Source organism: Schistocerca gregaria, chromosome 1, assembly GCF_023897955.1.
Source record: "Schistocerca gregaria isolate iqSchGreg1 chromosome 1, iqSchGreg1.2, whole genome shotgun sequence".
Lineage (NCBI taxonomy): Eukaryota > Metazoa > Arthropoda > Insecta > Orthoptera > Acrididae > Schistocerca > Schistocerca gregaria.
Genome location: NC_064920.1, coordinates 639,941,190 through 639,958,828, shown reverse-complemented (window position 1 = coordinate 639,958,828; position 17,639 = coordinate 639,941,190). Strand labels below are relative to the sequence as shown.

Genomic DNA, 17,639 nt, shown 5'->3' with positions numbered 1-17,639 from the left:
GTGCGAACATAAACAATGGAGTATTATAAGGGGATAAATGTGAAACAACAGGTAATGACAGACATATGGACATTGAGACTTAGAGTTAATGACTCAGCTCTTGCTGGATCACAAAAGACAGCTGAAATGTACAAACATACACTGAGGTGACCAAAGTCATAGGAAACCTCCTGATAACATGTCGTACTTTCTTTTGCTCAGTGTAGTGCAGCAACTGGACGTAGTATGAACTCAACAAGTCACTGAAAGTCCCCTGCAGAAATAATGAGCCATGTTGCCTTTATAGTGATCCATAATTGCTCCATAATTGTAAAAGTGTTGCCAGTGCATGATTTTTTGCACGAAGTGGCCTCTCAATCATGTCCTATACATGTTCGATGGGATTCACGTCTGGCGATCTGCGTGTCCAAATCATTTGCTTAAGCTGTGCAGATTGTTCTTAAACCAATCATGAACAGTTGTGGACTGGTGACAATCCCATTGTTGTTTTGGGAACACAAAGTCCATGAACAGCTGCAAATGGTGTCCATGTAACCGAACAAAACCATTTCCACTCAACAATCAGTTCTGTTGAACCACAGAACCCATTCCATTCTATGCAAACACAGCCCAGACCATTATGGAGCCACCACCAGCTTGCACAGTGCATTGTTGACAACTTGGATCCAAACACACTCAAACCCCACCATCTGCTCTTAACAACTGAAATTGGGAATCATCTGATCAAGCCACAGTTTTCCAGTCATCTAGGGTCCGACCAATATGGTCGTGGGCCTAGGAGAGCACTGCATACGATGTCATGCTGTTAGCAAAGGCACATGTGTTGGTTGTTTGCTATCACAGTCCAAACTTCACCACACTGTCCTAATGGATAAGTTCATCAAATGTCCCACATTGACTCCTGTGGTTATTTCATGCAGAGTTGTTTGTTTGTTACCCCTGACAACCGTGCACAAACTTCACTGCTCTGGGTAGTTAAGTGGAGGCTATTGGCCACTGCATTGTCTGTAGTGTGAGATAATGCCTGAAATTTGCTATTCTCGACACTCTCTTGGCCACTGCATTGTCCGTAGTGCAAGATAATGCCTGAAATTTGCTGCTCTCAACACTCTCTTGAAACTGTGGATCTCAGAATACTGAATTCCCTAATGATTTCCAAAATGAATTGTCCCATGCATGCAGCTCTAACTACCATTCTGCGTTCAAAGTCTTACTTCCCATCATGCAGCCAAATCACATTGGAAATATTTTCACATGAATCACCCGAGTGTAAATGACAGCCCCACCAATGCACTGCCCTTTTATACTGAGTTTACATGTTATTACCACCATCTGTATATGTGCATATCACTATCTCATGACTTTTTTCACCTCAGTCTAAGCTGAACTTGACATCTTGAGGTGTCAGATATCTTCTGTCGGATATCAGCATTGTTCAAGCACAATATTTTGACAATATGATTCATTATATTCAGTAGGTGCTACATGAGACTGCTTTTTGAGCTTACTGATCATATACATATCTTTCTGATTGTTTTAGTTATTCTTTGTACTTCGGTAATCATTGTTGCCACAACAGCCTCATGGTCACTGATACGAGTCTCAATGTGGACACCCAGGTCAAGTCTATTTCTTACATTAGATTCAACAAAGTTCCATCATGAAAGAGAGTCCTAACTATCTATTCTATGTAGTTTTCAGAGAAGATATTCAATAATGTTTCACAGAATGTCTTATCACACCCACCCCTAACAAAACTTCAACTTTCCTAGTTAATTGTTGAACGATTTAAGACTCTACTGATGATTACAGTACAATTTCAGAACTAATGCTAAAATGAACTGAGGTCTTCTCTAAAGTTTTCAGTTAATCAGGAGATGTACATCAGCAGTTCAATTTCAGCACTACAAGTTGGCAGTACCAGCAGTTTTCGTCTAGCACTCCACACCAGCAGACATGGCCCTATCCATCCTGGTCATCATTAGCAGCATATCAGCTGTCACACAACAGCAGCACTGCCTGCCACAACTCTAGGGTTTGTTATATAGGTATATAAGAGACAACACCATAGGAGAGATATTGCTTTGGTATGTAGCTATGCAGATATTCATACAAGGATATTATAATTGAATTCTGGTCTTGTTAATACACAGTTATTTTTTAAAGTGTCTTCGATCACTGCTCAGTAGGAGGATACTACAAAGAGACATGCCACTGCACCCAACTGTCAGCAACACTGGTGTGATCAACATATTCAACAGCAAAGTACTTGAAGAAACTGCTGTTCCCATTTGTGGGGAAGTGTATTCACCACATCCACAACTCTGAAGACTTCTACATCTACATCTACATCTACATGACTACTCTGCAATTCACATTTAAGTGCTTGGCAGAGGGTTCATCGAACCACAATCATACATCTCTCTACTATTCCACTCCCGAACAGCGAGCAGGAAAAACGAACACCTAAACCTTTCTGTTCGAGCTCTGATTTCTCTTATTTTATTTTGATGATCATTCCTACCTATGTAGGTTGGGCTCAACAAAATATTTTCGCATTCGGAAGAGAAAGTTGGTGACTGAAATTTCGTAAAAAGGTCTCGCCGCGACGAAAAACGTCTATGCTGTAATGACTTCCATCCCAACTCGTGTATCATATCTGCCACACTCTCTCCCCTATAACGCGATAATACAAAACGAGCTGCCCTTCTTTGCACCCTCTCGATGTCCTCCGTCAATCCCACCTGGTAAGGATCCCACACCACGCAGCAATATTCTAACAGAGGACGAACGAGTGTAGTGTAAGCTGTCTCTTTAGTGGACTTGTTGCATCTTCTAAGTGTCCTGCCAATGAAACGCAACCTTTGGCTCGCCTTCCCCACAATATTATCTATGTGGTCCTTCCAACTGAAGTTGTTTGTAATTTTAACACCCAGGTACTTAGTTGAATTGACAGCCTTGAGAATCGTACTATTTATCGAGTAATCGAATTCCAACGGATTTCTTTTGGAACTCATGTGGATCATCTCACACTTTTCGTTATTTAGCGTCAACTGCCACCTGACACACCATACAGCAATCTTTTCTAAATCGCTTTGCAGCTGATACTGGTCTTCGGATGACCTTACTTCTTGCGATATCTCAAGCAACTACATATCACAGACTCTGATATAAAGGACAGTTTTGAAATGTTATCCCTGTACACTAGGGTGCCACTGAAAGACTCTCTGGAACTGATTGCAGAGAAATTTGATGATGGTCTGTTGAATTTGTCCAAGCATAAGATGTGGAATCCAAAATTTTATGGACTGTTGCTGCCATCTGGAAAGTAGGAGTAGTAGATCTTTGCATGCTAGGTGGCGACAGCTCCATATCTGATGAGTTAATGTGCAGAGTGGCATTCAGCTGGGAGCATGTGTTGCGTGTCCACAGTGATTTCCGTAATACTCGGTGTTTGGTGTGTGGCGATTTTACGATGGATCCACGAACAGAACAGCACGTGTGTATCAAATTCTGTGCGAATCTTTGGAAAAGTGCTACGGAGACCCTTGCAATGATTCAACAAGTGTTTGGGGGACAAAGCAACAATCGTCCCCGGCATCCCAGACTCTCCAAGATGCAAAAAAAAGTGAGAAAGTGAAAAGAAAAGTGAAGAGCATGATCATCGTTTTCTTTGATACCAAGGGAATTGTGCACAAAGAATTCGTCCCACCCAACCAAACACTGAATTCCACATCCCACTGTGATGTTTTGCGACAGCTCCGTGAAAACATGCGGCGACGATGGCCCAAAATTTGCTGTCAAAGGAACTGGCTGCTGCATCATGACAACATGCCCTGTAACACATCCTTGCTCACCAGGATCTTTTTGGCAAAAAACAACACGGTTGTTGTACCCCACCTACCGTAATCGCCAGATTTGGCACCTTGTGACTTCGTGCTATTCCCAAAACTGAAACTCAAGTTGAAAGGCCTTTGGTTCGATACTCTAGAGAGGATTCAAGAAGTATTGCTGGTGGTGATAAACACCCTCAAAGAATAGGACTTCCAGAAAACGTTTGAGCAGTGGCAGAAGTGCTGGGACCGGTGTGTACTTCGGGGGTGATGGTGGCCATTAGCCCAAAGGTGAGGTTTTCAACAGGTGGCAACATCAGTCCTGAAAACTTTGGATAGCACCTCGTGTACTGACCTCAACTTATTTTCTGTACAGAAGTCAACATTACAAACACACCAAAGGTGTAGGCACAGTCAGCCACCATTGTCCAGAGGTTGCCAATATGTTCATGGAGAGATCCGACAAGGAAGCATTAGTGACGGCCAGGTACAAACCTTTATGCTTCTTCAGATGATACCTCTGTGATCTGGCCTCATGGTAAGAAGACACTCCGTTTCTGACCAGTCTTAATTCATATCACCCAAATATGAAGTTCACCACAGAACTGGAAAATGACGGCCAGCTGCTGTTTTTGGAAATACTTGCAAAAGGTGAGCAGATGAGTTGTTTGGCCACAGTGTTTATCACAAACCTACACACACTATTTATGTCTACAACCCAGCAACTGTCATCACCCAGCACAGGAGAATTGAGTCCTGAAGATATTGGTCCACAGGGCACACACCTTGTCACCTCAAGGTAGTTTGACAGCAGAAATAGAACACCTATGATCAGTGTTCTGAAAAAGTGATACACGGCAAAAGAGATTCAGAAGGCCCTTCAACCAGCTCCTCCATCACATGATCAAGAAAAAGAGCATGAGATGAAGCAAAGACTGCAGAGGGAAAACCTCGAACAGCACTGGACCAAAAATGTAATGCCTGCTTGTAAACATGGGTGGTGAACCAAACAGGGAATGCTTATGGGCTATTCTAGTGTGAGGGGACTGCAAATGGAACTCCTGGAACCAACCATGAGGGCCTGTTCCGCTCAACCAACAGTATCAGGTAGCACCTAATGAAGATAACAGGTCACATTATCAAAATATTTGTGCATTAACAATGCCGACATTTGGCAGGATACTCAACATCAAGATGTCAACAGATTGCCAGGAAAACCTGAACAAATACATGCTGAACTTGTGAGGAAAACTGGATGGGATCTTGTCTTTTCTGTGAATTTATTGTAACCTAGGTTCTTCATAAGTGTGCATTCTACTAAGTGTAGCTATCACTGGCTGCTTTATTGAGAAAAGTTATAAAAATCAAATAGCTTACTTGTTACCTTGCAGATTATGGTAAGAGTTTTGAATATGAAATCAAAAAATAATGAGTGTATCCAGAATGAATTTTAACTCTGCAGCATAGAGTTTACAGGTTTGAAACTTCTTGGCAGATTAAAACTGTGGCAGGCCAGAACTCAAACTTGGGACATCTGTGTTTTGTGGAAAAGTGCTCTACCCACTGAGCTATTCAAGCAAAACTCGTAGATTTGCTTTTGCCAATATCCCTTTTCTACAATCCAAACTTCATATAAGTTCTCCTGCACACCTTACAGTACTATCTCTTATGGAAGAAAGGATAATGTGGAGAAATCTCTTGGCCACAGCCTATGGGTTTGCACAAACTACAGTAGAGTGGAAATTCATTCTGGAAGCAATTCTCCCTCACCGTGACTAAGCCACATCTCTGCAAAATCCTTTCTTCTGGGAGTCCTTGACCAGAAAGGTATGTCGGAGAACTTCTCTGATATTTGGAAAGAAGGAGACGAAATCCTGATGGAAATAAAGCTGGGAGAGAAGGACACTGAGTGTTAGGATATCTCAATAGATAGAGTGCTTTCCGGTAAAAGACAACGGTCCTGTTCGAATTCCGGTCTGATGCAGTTTTATTCTGCCAGTGAGTTTGAATAAGGAAAATAGTCACAAGGGAATCAGAAAAATCTATCTCGGAACACAATGGTCAAGTAATTAAAGATAATGATTGAATAGTCAATGACACTGAACATATAACTGCTCACTTTAACACTTTCTTAATGCAGCTGAGAAATTCAGTATGGTTACCTCAAGAGAAAAAAAAGACTGCATTGCATGTGCCAATCAGTACAACAACAATTCAGAGAATTTGAGCTCACTCAAGCTTATTCCAAGGAAGTCAAGAACACGATTAACTCTCATAAAATCAAAAATTCTCAGGGCATTAAAAATATTTACATGTGAAATGTTAAAGTATATACTTATGATTTAACTGTGGTAATCAGATATATATTTAATGTGTCACTTTTACAGTAGTTTCTTTCCTGGCAGATTAACTTATGCTAGTGTTAGATTCCTCTTTAAGGAAAGTACAAGGATCAATATAACTACCGGCCCATTTCACTATTAAAGTTCTTTGAAAAAATTTTGGACGAGTCAATGTATTGAATTATTGTGCATATCTGCAAATGTAAGATTCTGAATCTGTCACAATTTGCATTCCAAAAAAGGAATGTACCATCTACCATTTCAATGATTAAGTATTAAATTACTTTAACAACAAGATTTCATCGACTGGGATATCTTTGTAACTTGTGTAAAGCATTTAACTGTGCCAATCACAACATTCTTTTAGAGAAATTTAAAGTTTATAGCTTTTGAGGTACAATGAGTACATTGTTTACTTCATATTTAGCTGATGGGAAGCAGAGGGATATGTTAGACAGTTCATGCAGCACTCGTCGTGAATCTTCTTTTGAGTGCCTCCATGTGCTTCAAGTCTGAGATCACTTGTGTAGTTTCTATGTATACATGATATTACATTTTACACTAATAAAGCAGTAGTAGTACACTTTGCTGATAAAGTAAGCATCATAATCAAGCTCAGCAGAACAGCAACAACAGAAACAGTATGTCATAACTTGGTAATAAATTTAAATCCATTGCAACTGTCATGAACTTCACATTAAGTGAAAAGTTTGTAATAATATTTCATACAGCTGCTGACAGTCAAATAATACAAAATTTTCATAAGCCGAGACAGGGTATACAACGATAGAAATGGTCTTGTTTCCTTGTTGTAGTGTCATTCTCCCTTAGCAGGAAGCAAGTAATGTTGTGAATGTAAAGGGATAGCTACATAAGAAGACTGTAATATAAAGAAGTGGTCAGTGACATAGGGATATTTGTATCATGATTGGATAACCAAAATGGTTAAGGTGACCACTTGCGATAAGTCGGAAATCCAGGTTCAAATCCCAGCCCAGGACAAACTTCCATGTCACATTTGAGTAACACAGCTAAACCCACAGCAACTGATGTCATGAAATCCATATTCAGCAAACATTTTGAATATAAGAAAAAGTAGTAAATAAAATATTCAGCATGGACTGTCCGATAAAATTTCAGTAAAATTGCTAGATATCCATTACTTTCTGCTATGGTAGTTGGTTCAGAGTTTTCTGGCCATTCTGAGGTGTAGAGATTAGATTAGATTCAGTTTTTGTTCCATAGACCCAAAAAATGAGAAGATTCTCATAGGTGTGGAACATGTCAGAAAGTATAACATAAAACATTTGAATATAATGCTTACTATTCTGATCATTAGTCTGGAGATTATCGAAATAGGTGAGTACAATGTGGTAAACTGTTGTTGTTGTTGTCTTCAGTCCTGAGACTGGTTTGATGCAGCTCTCCATGCTACTCTATCCTGTGCAAGCTGCTTCATCTCCCAGTACCTACTGCAACCTACATCCTTCTGCATCTGCTTAGTGTACTCATCTCTCGGTCTCCCTCTACGATTTTTACCCTCCACGCTGCCCTCCAATGCTAAATTTGTGATCCCTTGATGCCTCAAAACATGTCCTACCAACCGAACCCTTCTTCTAGTCAAGTTGTGCCACAAACATCTCTTCTCCCCAATCCTATTCAATCCCTCCTCATTAGTTAAGTGGTCTATCCACCTTATCTTCAGTATTCTTCTGTAGCACCACATTTTGAAAGCTTCTATTCTCTTCTTGTCCAAACTATTTATCGTCCATGTTTCACTTCCATACATGGCTACACTCCAAACAAATACTTTCAGAAACGACTTCCTGATACATAAATCTATATTCGATGTTAACAAATTTCTCTTCTTCAGAAACGCTTTCCTTGCCATTGCCAGTCTACATTTTATATCCTCTCTACTTCGACCATCATCAGTTATTTTACTTCCTAAATAGCAAAACTCCTTTACTACTTTAAGTGCTCATTTCCTAATCTAATTCCCTCAGCATCACCCGATTTAATTTGACTACATTCCATTATCCTCGTTTTGCTTTTGTTAATGTTCATCTTATATCCTCCTTTCAAGACACTGTCCATTCCGTTCAACTGCTCTTCCAAGTCCTTTGCCGTCTCTGACAGAATTACACTGTCATCGGAGAACCTCAAAGTTTTTACTTCGTCTCCATGAATTTTAATACCTACTCCAAATTTTTCTTTTGTTTCCTTTACTGCTTGCTCAATATACAGATTGAATAACATCGGGGAGAGGCTACAACCCTGTCTCACTCCTTTCCCAACCACTGCTTCCCTTTCATGCCCCTCGACTCTTATGACTGCCATCTGGTTTCTGTACAAATTATAAATAGCCTTTCGCTCCCTGTATTTTACCCCTGCCACCTTTAGAATTTGAAAACGAGTATTCCAGTCAACATTGTCATAAGCTTTCTCTAAGTCTACGAATGCTAGAAATGTAGGTTTGCCTTTCCTTAATCTTTCTTCTAAGATAAGTCGTAAGGTCAGTATTGCCTCACGTGTTCCAACATTTCCACGGAATCCAAACTGATCCTCCCCGAGGTCCGCATCTACCAGTTTTTCCATTCGTCTGTTAAAGAATTCACATTAGTATTTTGCAGCCGTGGCTTATTAAACTGATAGCTCGGTAATTTTCACATCTGTCAGCACCTGCTTTCTTTGGGATTGGAATTATTATATTCTTCTTGAAGTCTGAGGGTATTTCGCCTGTCTCATACATCTTGCTCACCAGCTGGTAGAGTTTTGTCAGGACTGGTTCTCCCAAGGCCGTCAGTAGTTCTAATGGAATGTTGTCTACTCCGTGGGCCTTGTTTCGACTCAGGTCTTTCAGTGCTCTGTCAAACTCTTCACGCAGTATCGTATCTCCCATTTCGTCTTCATCTACATCCACTTCCATTTCCATAATATTGTCCTCAAGTACATCGCCCTTGTATAAACCTTCTATATACTCCTTCCACCTTTCTGCCTTCCCTTCTTTGCTTAGAACTGGGTTGCCATCTGAGCTCTTGATATTCATACACGTGGTTCTCTTGTCTCCAAAGGTCTCTTTAATTTTCCTGTAGGCAGTATCTATCTTACCCCTAGTGAGATAAGCTTCTACATCCTTACATTTGTCCTCTAGCCATCCCTGTTTAGCCATTTTGCACTTCCTGTCGATCTCATTTTTGAGACGTTTGTATTCCTTTTTGCCTGCTTCATTTACTGCATTTTTATATTTTCTCCTTTCATCAATTAAATTCAATATTTCTTCTGTTACCCAAGGATTTCTAGCAACCCTCGTCTTTGTATCTACTTTATCCTCTGCTGCCTTCACTACTTCATCCCTCAGAGCTACCCATTCTTCTTCTACTGGATTTCTTTCCCCTATTCCTGTCAATTGTTCCCTTATGCTCTCCCTGAAACTCTGTACAACCTCTGGTTCTTTCAGTTTATCCAGGTCCCATCTCCTTAATTTCTCACATTTTTGCAGTTTCTTCAGTTTTAATCTACAGGTCATAACCAATAGATTGTGGTCAGAGTCCACATCTGCCCCTGGAAATGTCTTACAATTTAAAACCTGGTTCCTAAATCTCTGTCTTACCATTATATAATCTATTTGATACCTTTTAGTATCTCCAGGGTTCTTCCACGTATACAACCTTCTTTCATGATTCTTAAACCAAGTGTTAGCTATAATTAAGTTGTGCTCTGTGCAAAATTCTACTAGGCGGCTTCCTCTTTCATTTCTTAGCCCCAATCCATATTCACCTACTATGTTTCCTTCTCTCCCTTTTCCTACACTCGAATTCCAGTCACCCATTACTATTAAATTTTCGTCTCCCTTCACTATCTGAATAATTTCTTTTATTTCATCGGACATTTCTTCCATTTCTTCATCATCTGCAGAGCTAGTTGGCATATAAACTTGTACTACTGTAGTAGGTGTGGGCTTCGTATCTATCTTGGCCACAATAATGCGTTCACTATGCTGTTTGTAGTAGCTTACCCACATTCCTATTTTCCTATTCATTATTAAACCTACTCCTGCATTACCCCTATTTGATTTTGTGTTTATAACCCTGTAGTCACCTGACCAGAAGTCTTGTTCCTCCTGCCACCGAACTTCACTAATTCCCACTATATCTAACTTTAACCTATCCATTTCCCTTTTTAAATTTTCTAACCTACCTGCCCGATTAAGGGATCTGACATTCCACGCTCTGATCCGTAGAACGCCAGTTTTCTTTCTCCTGATAACGACATCCTCCTGAGTAGCCCCCGCCCGGAGATCCGAATGGGGGACTACTTTACCTCCGGAATATTTTACCCAAGAGGATGCCATCATCATTTAATCATACAGTAAAGCTGCATGTCCTCGGGAAAAATTACGGCTGTAGTTTCCCCTTGCTTTCAGCCGTTCGCAGTACCAGCACAGCAAGGCCGTTTTGGTTAATGTTGCAAGGCCAGATCAGTCAATCATCCAGACTGTTGCCCCTGCAACTACTGAAAAGGCTGCTGCCCCTCTTCAGGAACCACACGTTTGTCTGGCCTCTCAACAGATACCCCTCTGTTGTGATTGCACCTACGGTACGGCCATCCGTATCGCTGAGGCACGCAAGCCTCCCCACCAACGGCAAGGTCCATGGTTCATGGGGGGTGGTAAACTAGAGCTGCTAATATTTACAGAATTAACACCCTGTCAGAATGAAACATTGTTATGCAATATTAATACAAAATACCTAATCTTGACTGTTGTGACAGAGGCTTAACAGTCTCTGTTAAGATATTCATCTACAGAGTAGAAAGAGTTGCCTACCAAAAAGTCTTTCATACTCTGTTTAAACCGTGCTTTAACTGAAACCACGTTTTTAATGGTTGCTCACAGTTCCTATTGAAAATGTGTGTTCCTGAATATTGGACTCATTTTTGGAACAAGGTAAGTGATTTTAGGTCTTTATGTAGATTGTTCTTATTCCTAGTGTTGATGCTATGTATTGAGCTGTTGTTTGGAAACAGATGCATTACTTGCAACAAATTTCATTAAGGAATAAATATACTGAAAAGCAGTGGTTAGAATCAAAGTTCCTTAAACAGGTTTCTACAAGACATTCTTGAATTTACATCACAAATGATTCTTATCGCAAGCTTTTGCACCTTAAAAACTTTTGCTCTGTTTGACGAGTTGTCTCAGAACATGCTCCCATGAATAGAATGAAAGAAAGCAAAGTATACAAGTTTTTTATATTTATATCTCCTACACCTGACATCATTCTTACTGCAAATACAGACCTGTTTAGGCACTTAAGCAATTCTGTGGTACGCCCTTCCAAACCAAATATATTATCAAGTTGTAATCCCAGAAATTTAACACTGTCAACCTCTTCAACCTGCATGTCTTTATATGTTATACACATGCTGGAAGGAAGTCTCTTACAGATTCTGAACTGCTTATAGTAGGTCTTCACAAAGTTTAACGACAGTGAATTAGCTTTAAACCATTTATCAATGTTAGTGAAAATTTGATTAGCAGCTATTTCTAAATCTGTACTTGACTTTTTACTTATTACAATGTTTGTATCAACTGCAAACAAAAAAAACTTAGTGTATGGCACTGTAACTGATGAGAGGACATTAATGTACACAAGAAAAAGCAATGGAACCTTGAGGAACTCCAGAAGTAATTAATTCCTAGTCATATGAAGACTGACTGCTTACTTAAAGGGTATTTCACAACTACACCTTTTGTTTCCTGTTAAATAGATACCAGTAATATTCTGTGAAACACGGATGATCTGCTTCACATGTGTAAACTGATGAAATTACTCTAAGCTACTCTATTTAAGTGCTTGCTATTGGATTCATGGTGTATTCACATGATGATGTGTGGGGAACCTCTTTCTATTGAAAATTAAAAGCAATGAAAAAAAGAAAAAATAAATTACACTTGATACAGTAACTTAATAGATACAGTAAGTACTGTTTGATCTGAAATAATCTGAGCTCGCAAATACTGCCAATTTGGTTAATGTATACCTTGAGTTATTTCATGTTCCTGAAGGCTTCTCTTGTTGAAGAGTTTAACATAACATGATGAATGGATGAATTGATGTTTGTGTGTTAAACTATATGAATATGTTACATTTTATCCTCTGTGACAATTTATTCCTTGATTAAGTTGTGAAGCTCTATATTGTCCTACTCAAATATACCAGTAATAAGCTGTGAAACTGATGATCTGCTTCACATGTGTAATATAGAAACATTCCGAGAGCACAGAATTTATTGGTTTGTTAGAATGGTATACACAGTATACATGCCAAAAAATTCTGTGTGCTCCGCTTCTAAGTGATCTCCTGTAGCTAATTCTGCAGATTTGTATATTTATTTAATAAAGGAGCTCTCTGGTAGTAGTGAAACTACATTCAGTTACTTGTGTGGCTAAAACAACTATACTGTACAGCAGCCAAAATGGCAACAGAGGGGGGCTTGTTAATTCTTGATTACTAGCTGTGTCATTCACCAGTCGTGACTGGACAGACTGCGTCAGGGTTACATATATAAGATTTGGTTACAATTTTATACAACATACAGAAAAATATTCACGGTAAGGGCAGATATAACATATTAAGACAATATTATTTTGTCCATTCACTTTGGTCAATACTGAAAACTTCTCCGAGAGAGATATAGAAGATACACTCCAGGTATCACTTTGGCTGGTGTCTTGTATAACCAAGGGTGCTTTGTGGCATTCGGCATAGCTGGTTTCGACTATTAGTACTTTACTTTCTGATTAGTAAACATACCTGCCAATATTCTGTGTTAAATTCAAACCTCTCTGCAGTATCTCATTTCAGTGAGAAAATTTTGTAATGTTGAAGCATTATTACTTTTGGTTGCATATGCTGAATTTGGTCGCCTCTGTAGTGTTACTTGCAAGTCATAGCCCATGTGCCAATACAAAGAGTCATAACAACACTGTGCTCTATGAGGACTTACAAGTCCTCCAGAAGAAAGGCATAGCATCTCTACGCAAAACTTGCTGAAATAACTTTTGAAACTTCATCTTCCATACCTAGAAGTCTGGAGCTATGTAATGGACTGTTTACAGTTTTAGTTTGATTCACCTCAACTGTTTGCTCTATATGTTTTTTCTATAGACTTACATCAAAAAGTAAATAATAATAATAATTTAGTAATACATAATAACTTTTCGTCTTAAAACTCAAACTTTAATTCTCAACCACAAATTAAATGTATCATCAGTAAGCGTATTGTTTGCATCATGATGATTCATGAGGCTACCTCAAAGATCTACTCCACAAGAATGAGACTGAAATGCAGACATAGTAAAGTAGTACTAAAATTACTTTGTTTTTATTCCCGAGAAGTTAAAGGATACGGACGTACGAAAAGGAATACTATGAATGCGGCTTCCAGATTTAACTTCTTAAGAAAACCGCTGCGTGATCTTCGTGGTGCCTGTGAGAAGTAGAGAGATCGAGAATACTATAGGATACGATTTATGACCGTCACAAATTCTTGTTAAACGTGACAACAACATTTTAACAGAGTTAAAAGAGAAAGACATTGTGTATAAAATATTTTATGGATTCTGTGACATTCAGAAGAAACAATGGAAACTATTGTTCCAACACATATCGTTAATCCAACAACAACAAGCGATAAGATAAAGTACCTTGCCACCAGTTAGCTCCAATGCTCTCCTCTCACGATCGGCTAATTCCGATGTTTACAAACAGTGGCCAACAACTGGACGCCGGCCCCCTACATGACAGTGTCGAGAGCTCGAGACCTGTCAAAGATGTGTCAGTGTGTCACCGCAAACGATAGAAGCCTGTAGCGGATACGACGGCTGTGTAAAACGAAGTGTGGTACAGGCCTTGGCCCAAGGACGGCTCACTATCATGACTAAGGTCATTTAGGGATGTTGCTGTGGTTTTTAAATTATTTTCTTCCATACAAAATAGTGCTAACACCACGCAGAAAAATTATTCCACTTGTAATTCAACCGGTCAAAGAAACACTGCTGCTTATGAAGTATAATTCCTTAAGATTAGTCATGCACTTAAGCATAGTAACAAGATTAGTTAATTAGACTTCACGTGTAGTTTTCACAAATTAGCAGTAGTAATTTGACGGTCTTCAAAATATCTCTTGGCCGCAGTGAAGATGTGTAACAAATGGAGATCTAATCTATAAGTAAATCGAAAAATAATACTCATTCAATTCGCTGAAATAGTGATTATTTTATTCGTCTCCGATATTACCTAACAAATGCATCATTGTTGTCATATGGGATATTTCCAATATTATGAGATCTTTGGTGAGTGATAATGTTGGTTGTCTTTTGTGTTTATTTACAGTTGTGGTAAATATTATGAAAGATTGTGTCGTCTGCTGCGAAGGAGTTTTTATTGTGTTGAATATGGGGATTTTTCATTGATTTTGTTTAATTATACTTACTTACGGTGACATGGCGAGTGAGATAAATCACTTTAACGCATGCAATATCATGAGATCTCAGAAGACTCCATTGAAAGCTAACGTGAGTAGTTCTCTGTTTTACGGGGAAGTTGTGTGTAGGTAACAGTATGAGTATAATTTGGTACAGGTCGAAGATTGAATTTATCTTTCTCAGGTACTCGAATGCCGGGTTTGCGAGGACGTTTTCGGCTTGCAAGGAGACAAAGTACCTCGATTGTTGCATTGTGGTCATACTGTATGTCATTCTTGTCTCCTTCGCCTTCCTTTGAGAGATAATGTCATACAGTGCCCGTTTGATAGACAGCCAACGCCTGTTGGTGAGTATCCTTCACTATTGTGATTATAAATTCATACTTAGAATACTTAACTATAGTTTCCAATTCACAGGAAATTCTGGAGTTTGGGGCTTAAAGAAGAACTTCGCATTGTTAGAACTGCTGGAACGACTGCAAAATTCACAAGAGCGGGGAAATCTTTCATTTAATACCGATTTACTTGAGAAGGAACGTCAGGTTAGTTAAATTTTTCTGACGTGATTTATTTGTAATGTACCACATACAGGTGTAACAGATTTTTGTTCAGTTCATTTTTTCAGTACATCAACCACAGTCACCAATATTCACATAGTTATTAAATACAGATTTGAGTTTTTCAACCATTTAAAAATAGGTTAACAATTTTCCAAGCCATTTCTGTACAATTAAAATTATTTTTCACTGCAGTACGCATTTCACCAAGAGAAAATTGAAGCAATCCATAAATCAAATTTGATGAATACGCGCCTTAATTTGAGTAGTAACGCTCAGTGTACATGCAGTTTTTTTTTTTTTTTCTTTCTTTCTTTCTATAGGGATATAAGCAACAGTTGCTACCTGGCAATGCTGAAAGGTGATCATTTAGGGAGCTCAACAACTACAGGCTCCATTTGATTTTGGAAAATCTGAATTACCCAAGTGGCACCACGACTCCTCAGTTATTGTAGGCTTTGGGCACACGTGTGTGACCACCATTATTCCTGATGGTGAAATGTGCTGAATCACATTGGTTCAGCACCTCACTGTGAACACCTTGGTCATAAGAATAGTCCAGACTTGTTGTCAAAAGTCTCAAGATGTACTGTGTACGTCCTAGTGATGAGGTAGATGGCTTTTAATGCTGAACAGCCAAAACAAGCAACTTCTGATAACCTGCTTCAGCCCAGTTGTATGATGTTACTTTCTGCAATTACGTTGTCCTATTAGAGAATAGTAACATACACCCAACAGAAAGATGCCATTACTTTCCACCTCTTTAATGCATATAGCAGCAAAAGTCAAATCTGATATTTAGTTATTCAACAAGGGATTATTTTACAATGGTATAGGATTTGTCATAATAAAGCTATCTACTTGATAAGGTGAGCAGAGAAAGTATTTTCAAGTTTTACTGTTGAAGGATATTCCACAGCATTAAGTAACAGTAATACAAAGCATATATAAGAGTACTATAAAATTTTAGGCTAAATGAAATGACACAGGCTGAAATAAGATAGATCCTATGCTAAGAGTGCCGTCCCGTCCTCTAGTCTCTGTAATCCATATGTAGGCAATAACATTAAAGGCAGAAATTACACTTCAAAACAAATAATGCTACTTTAAATACAATGCTTTTTGCAGATAGTATAGGCTGTACCAGTTTGTAAAAAGGACAGAAGAGCATAATTTAGATATCTTCCATGTCAAACACTAAAGTGATGGTATTTAGAGATTGTGAACCACTTATGTTCCGTATAATTACTAATAAATCGCGGAGATGTTGAGTCGCAGATTGACACTGCAGAAAATTGTCAAACAAAACCTTCAGTCAAGCAGCTCTTCATCAGAACAGAGAGAAAAAAATCACACTCACAACCACCATCTCTGGCTGCCAAGGCAGCATACAATGATAAAATGAGTATACAGCTACAGAAATCCTAGTACTGTATATGTGGCACACTCAAGTGGCATTTCAGAAATATCAGGTAATATACAATACTTAAATTATAGAACATAATGGCAGTTTGCAGTCACCAACATTATTGTATGGGCGTTTAACTAAAAACCATATTAAAAGGATAAAAAGTGTAAAGATGTTTACATTTCGCTCTGCTACATTTATTTTTATCTGCATTTTAATTAATATTTTTCTGTCTGGATACTTTTACCAGATAGAACTGCACACATAAAATAAAGCTGCCAAACACAAGTCTGTTAGACTGGCAGTTTTCAGGGCTGCCAAGTGGGATTGCTCGAGTTAAGGTAAAAAAGATTCAAGACATGGTAAACCATATCCCTGGCCATCTTCTCAAAGTTGTTGATGTACATTCCATAGTCTTCTCTAGATCTGAACAGGCAGTTTGTGCATGACACTTGCTAATCAGCAATACGTGAGCAACTTGGTATGAAGAGAAATGAAGATACCAGGAAAGAATGATACATATTTAATATGAAAGAAGAAACAGTGACAAACGAAAGAAAGCAGCATGTGATAAGAAAGAGAGAAACCAAAACACTAAAGTCACTTATGAAGTATAAACAAAAACAAGGGAGAAAGAAACTTTGAAGGTCAAAGAAGACAAGGGCAAAGCAAAACACTAGAGTGCGGAGCAAACTAGAGGTGGTTTAATATTTTTTTTGTTTTTGTTGGTGATAAAATTTTGTGCCACCACCATGATTTGAACCAAATATCTCCACATTGAGTGCCATTCTACTATTATACATCAGCAATCTCAACTACTGTGTCATGTTTTCAGTGTAGGGTATACTCTTATTTACTTATCACGTGAGGTCAGTAGGTATTCAAGAACCTCATTAACCAACTCTCCATCCTTTTGTCCTGCTTGTGGACATAAATGTACAAAATTGACTTAGCAGATCTAATTCAAGCTTGCCCAGGAGTTTAAGCTTACAAAGTTCCCCTAAATATT

The 17,639-nt window shown here is 38.7% G+C and overlaps 2 protein-coding genes across 4 annotated transcripts in view; one reads left to right on the top strand and one right to left on the bottom strand.

Annotated features, from left to right (window-relative positions):
- LOC126360439 (choline transporter-like 1) overlaps window positions 1-13,995 on the bottom strand; it is a 141,831-nt gene extending 127,836 nt beyond the window's left edge. Inside the window, exons 1-2 of one of the 3 annotated variants that reach the window (XM_050007711.1) lie at window positions 13,887-13,995; window positions 13,558-13,669 (exon numbers count right to left, since the gene is read on the bottom strand). The gene's annotated coding sequence lies outside the window, so the exon portion shown is untranslated. The remainder of the gene's footprint in view (window positions 1-13,557; window positions 13,670-13,886) is intronic. The other 2 variants (XM_050007712.1, XM_050007710.1) reach the window with 2 other exon arrangements.
- Window positions 13,996-14,670: 675 nt separating this feature from the next.
- Window positions 14,671-17,639, top strand: part of LOC126360476 (E3 ubiquitin-protein ligase TRIM23-like) — a 61,499-nt gene continuing 58,530 nt past the window's right edge. The window contains exons 1-3 of the mRNA XM_050007713.1: window positions 14,671-14,756; window positions 14,850-15,012; window positions 15,083-15,207. Of these exons, the coding sequence (XP_049863670.1) occupies window positions 14,685-14,756; window positions 14,850-15,012; window positions 15,083-15,207 (360 nt within the window). The 5' untranslated portion in view covers window positions 14,671-14,684. The remainder of the gene's footprint in view (window positions 14,757-14,849; window positions 15,013-15,082; window positions 15,208-17,639) is intronic.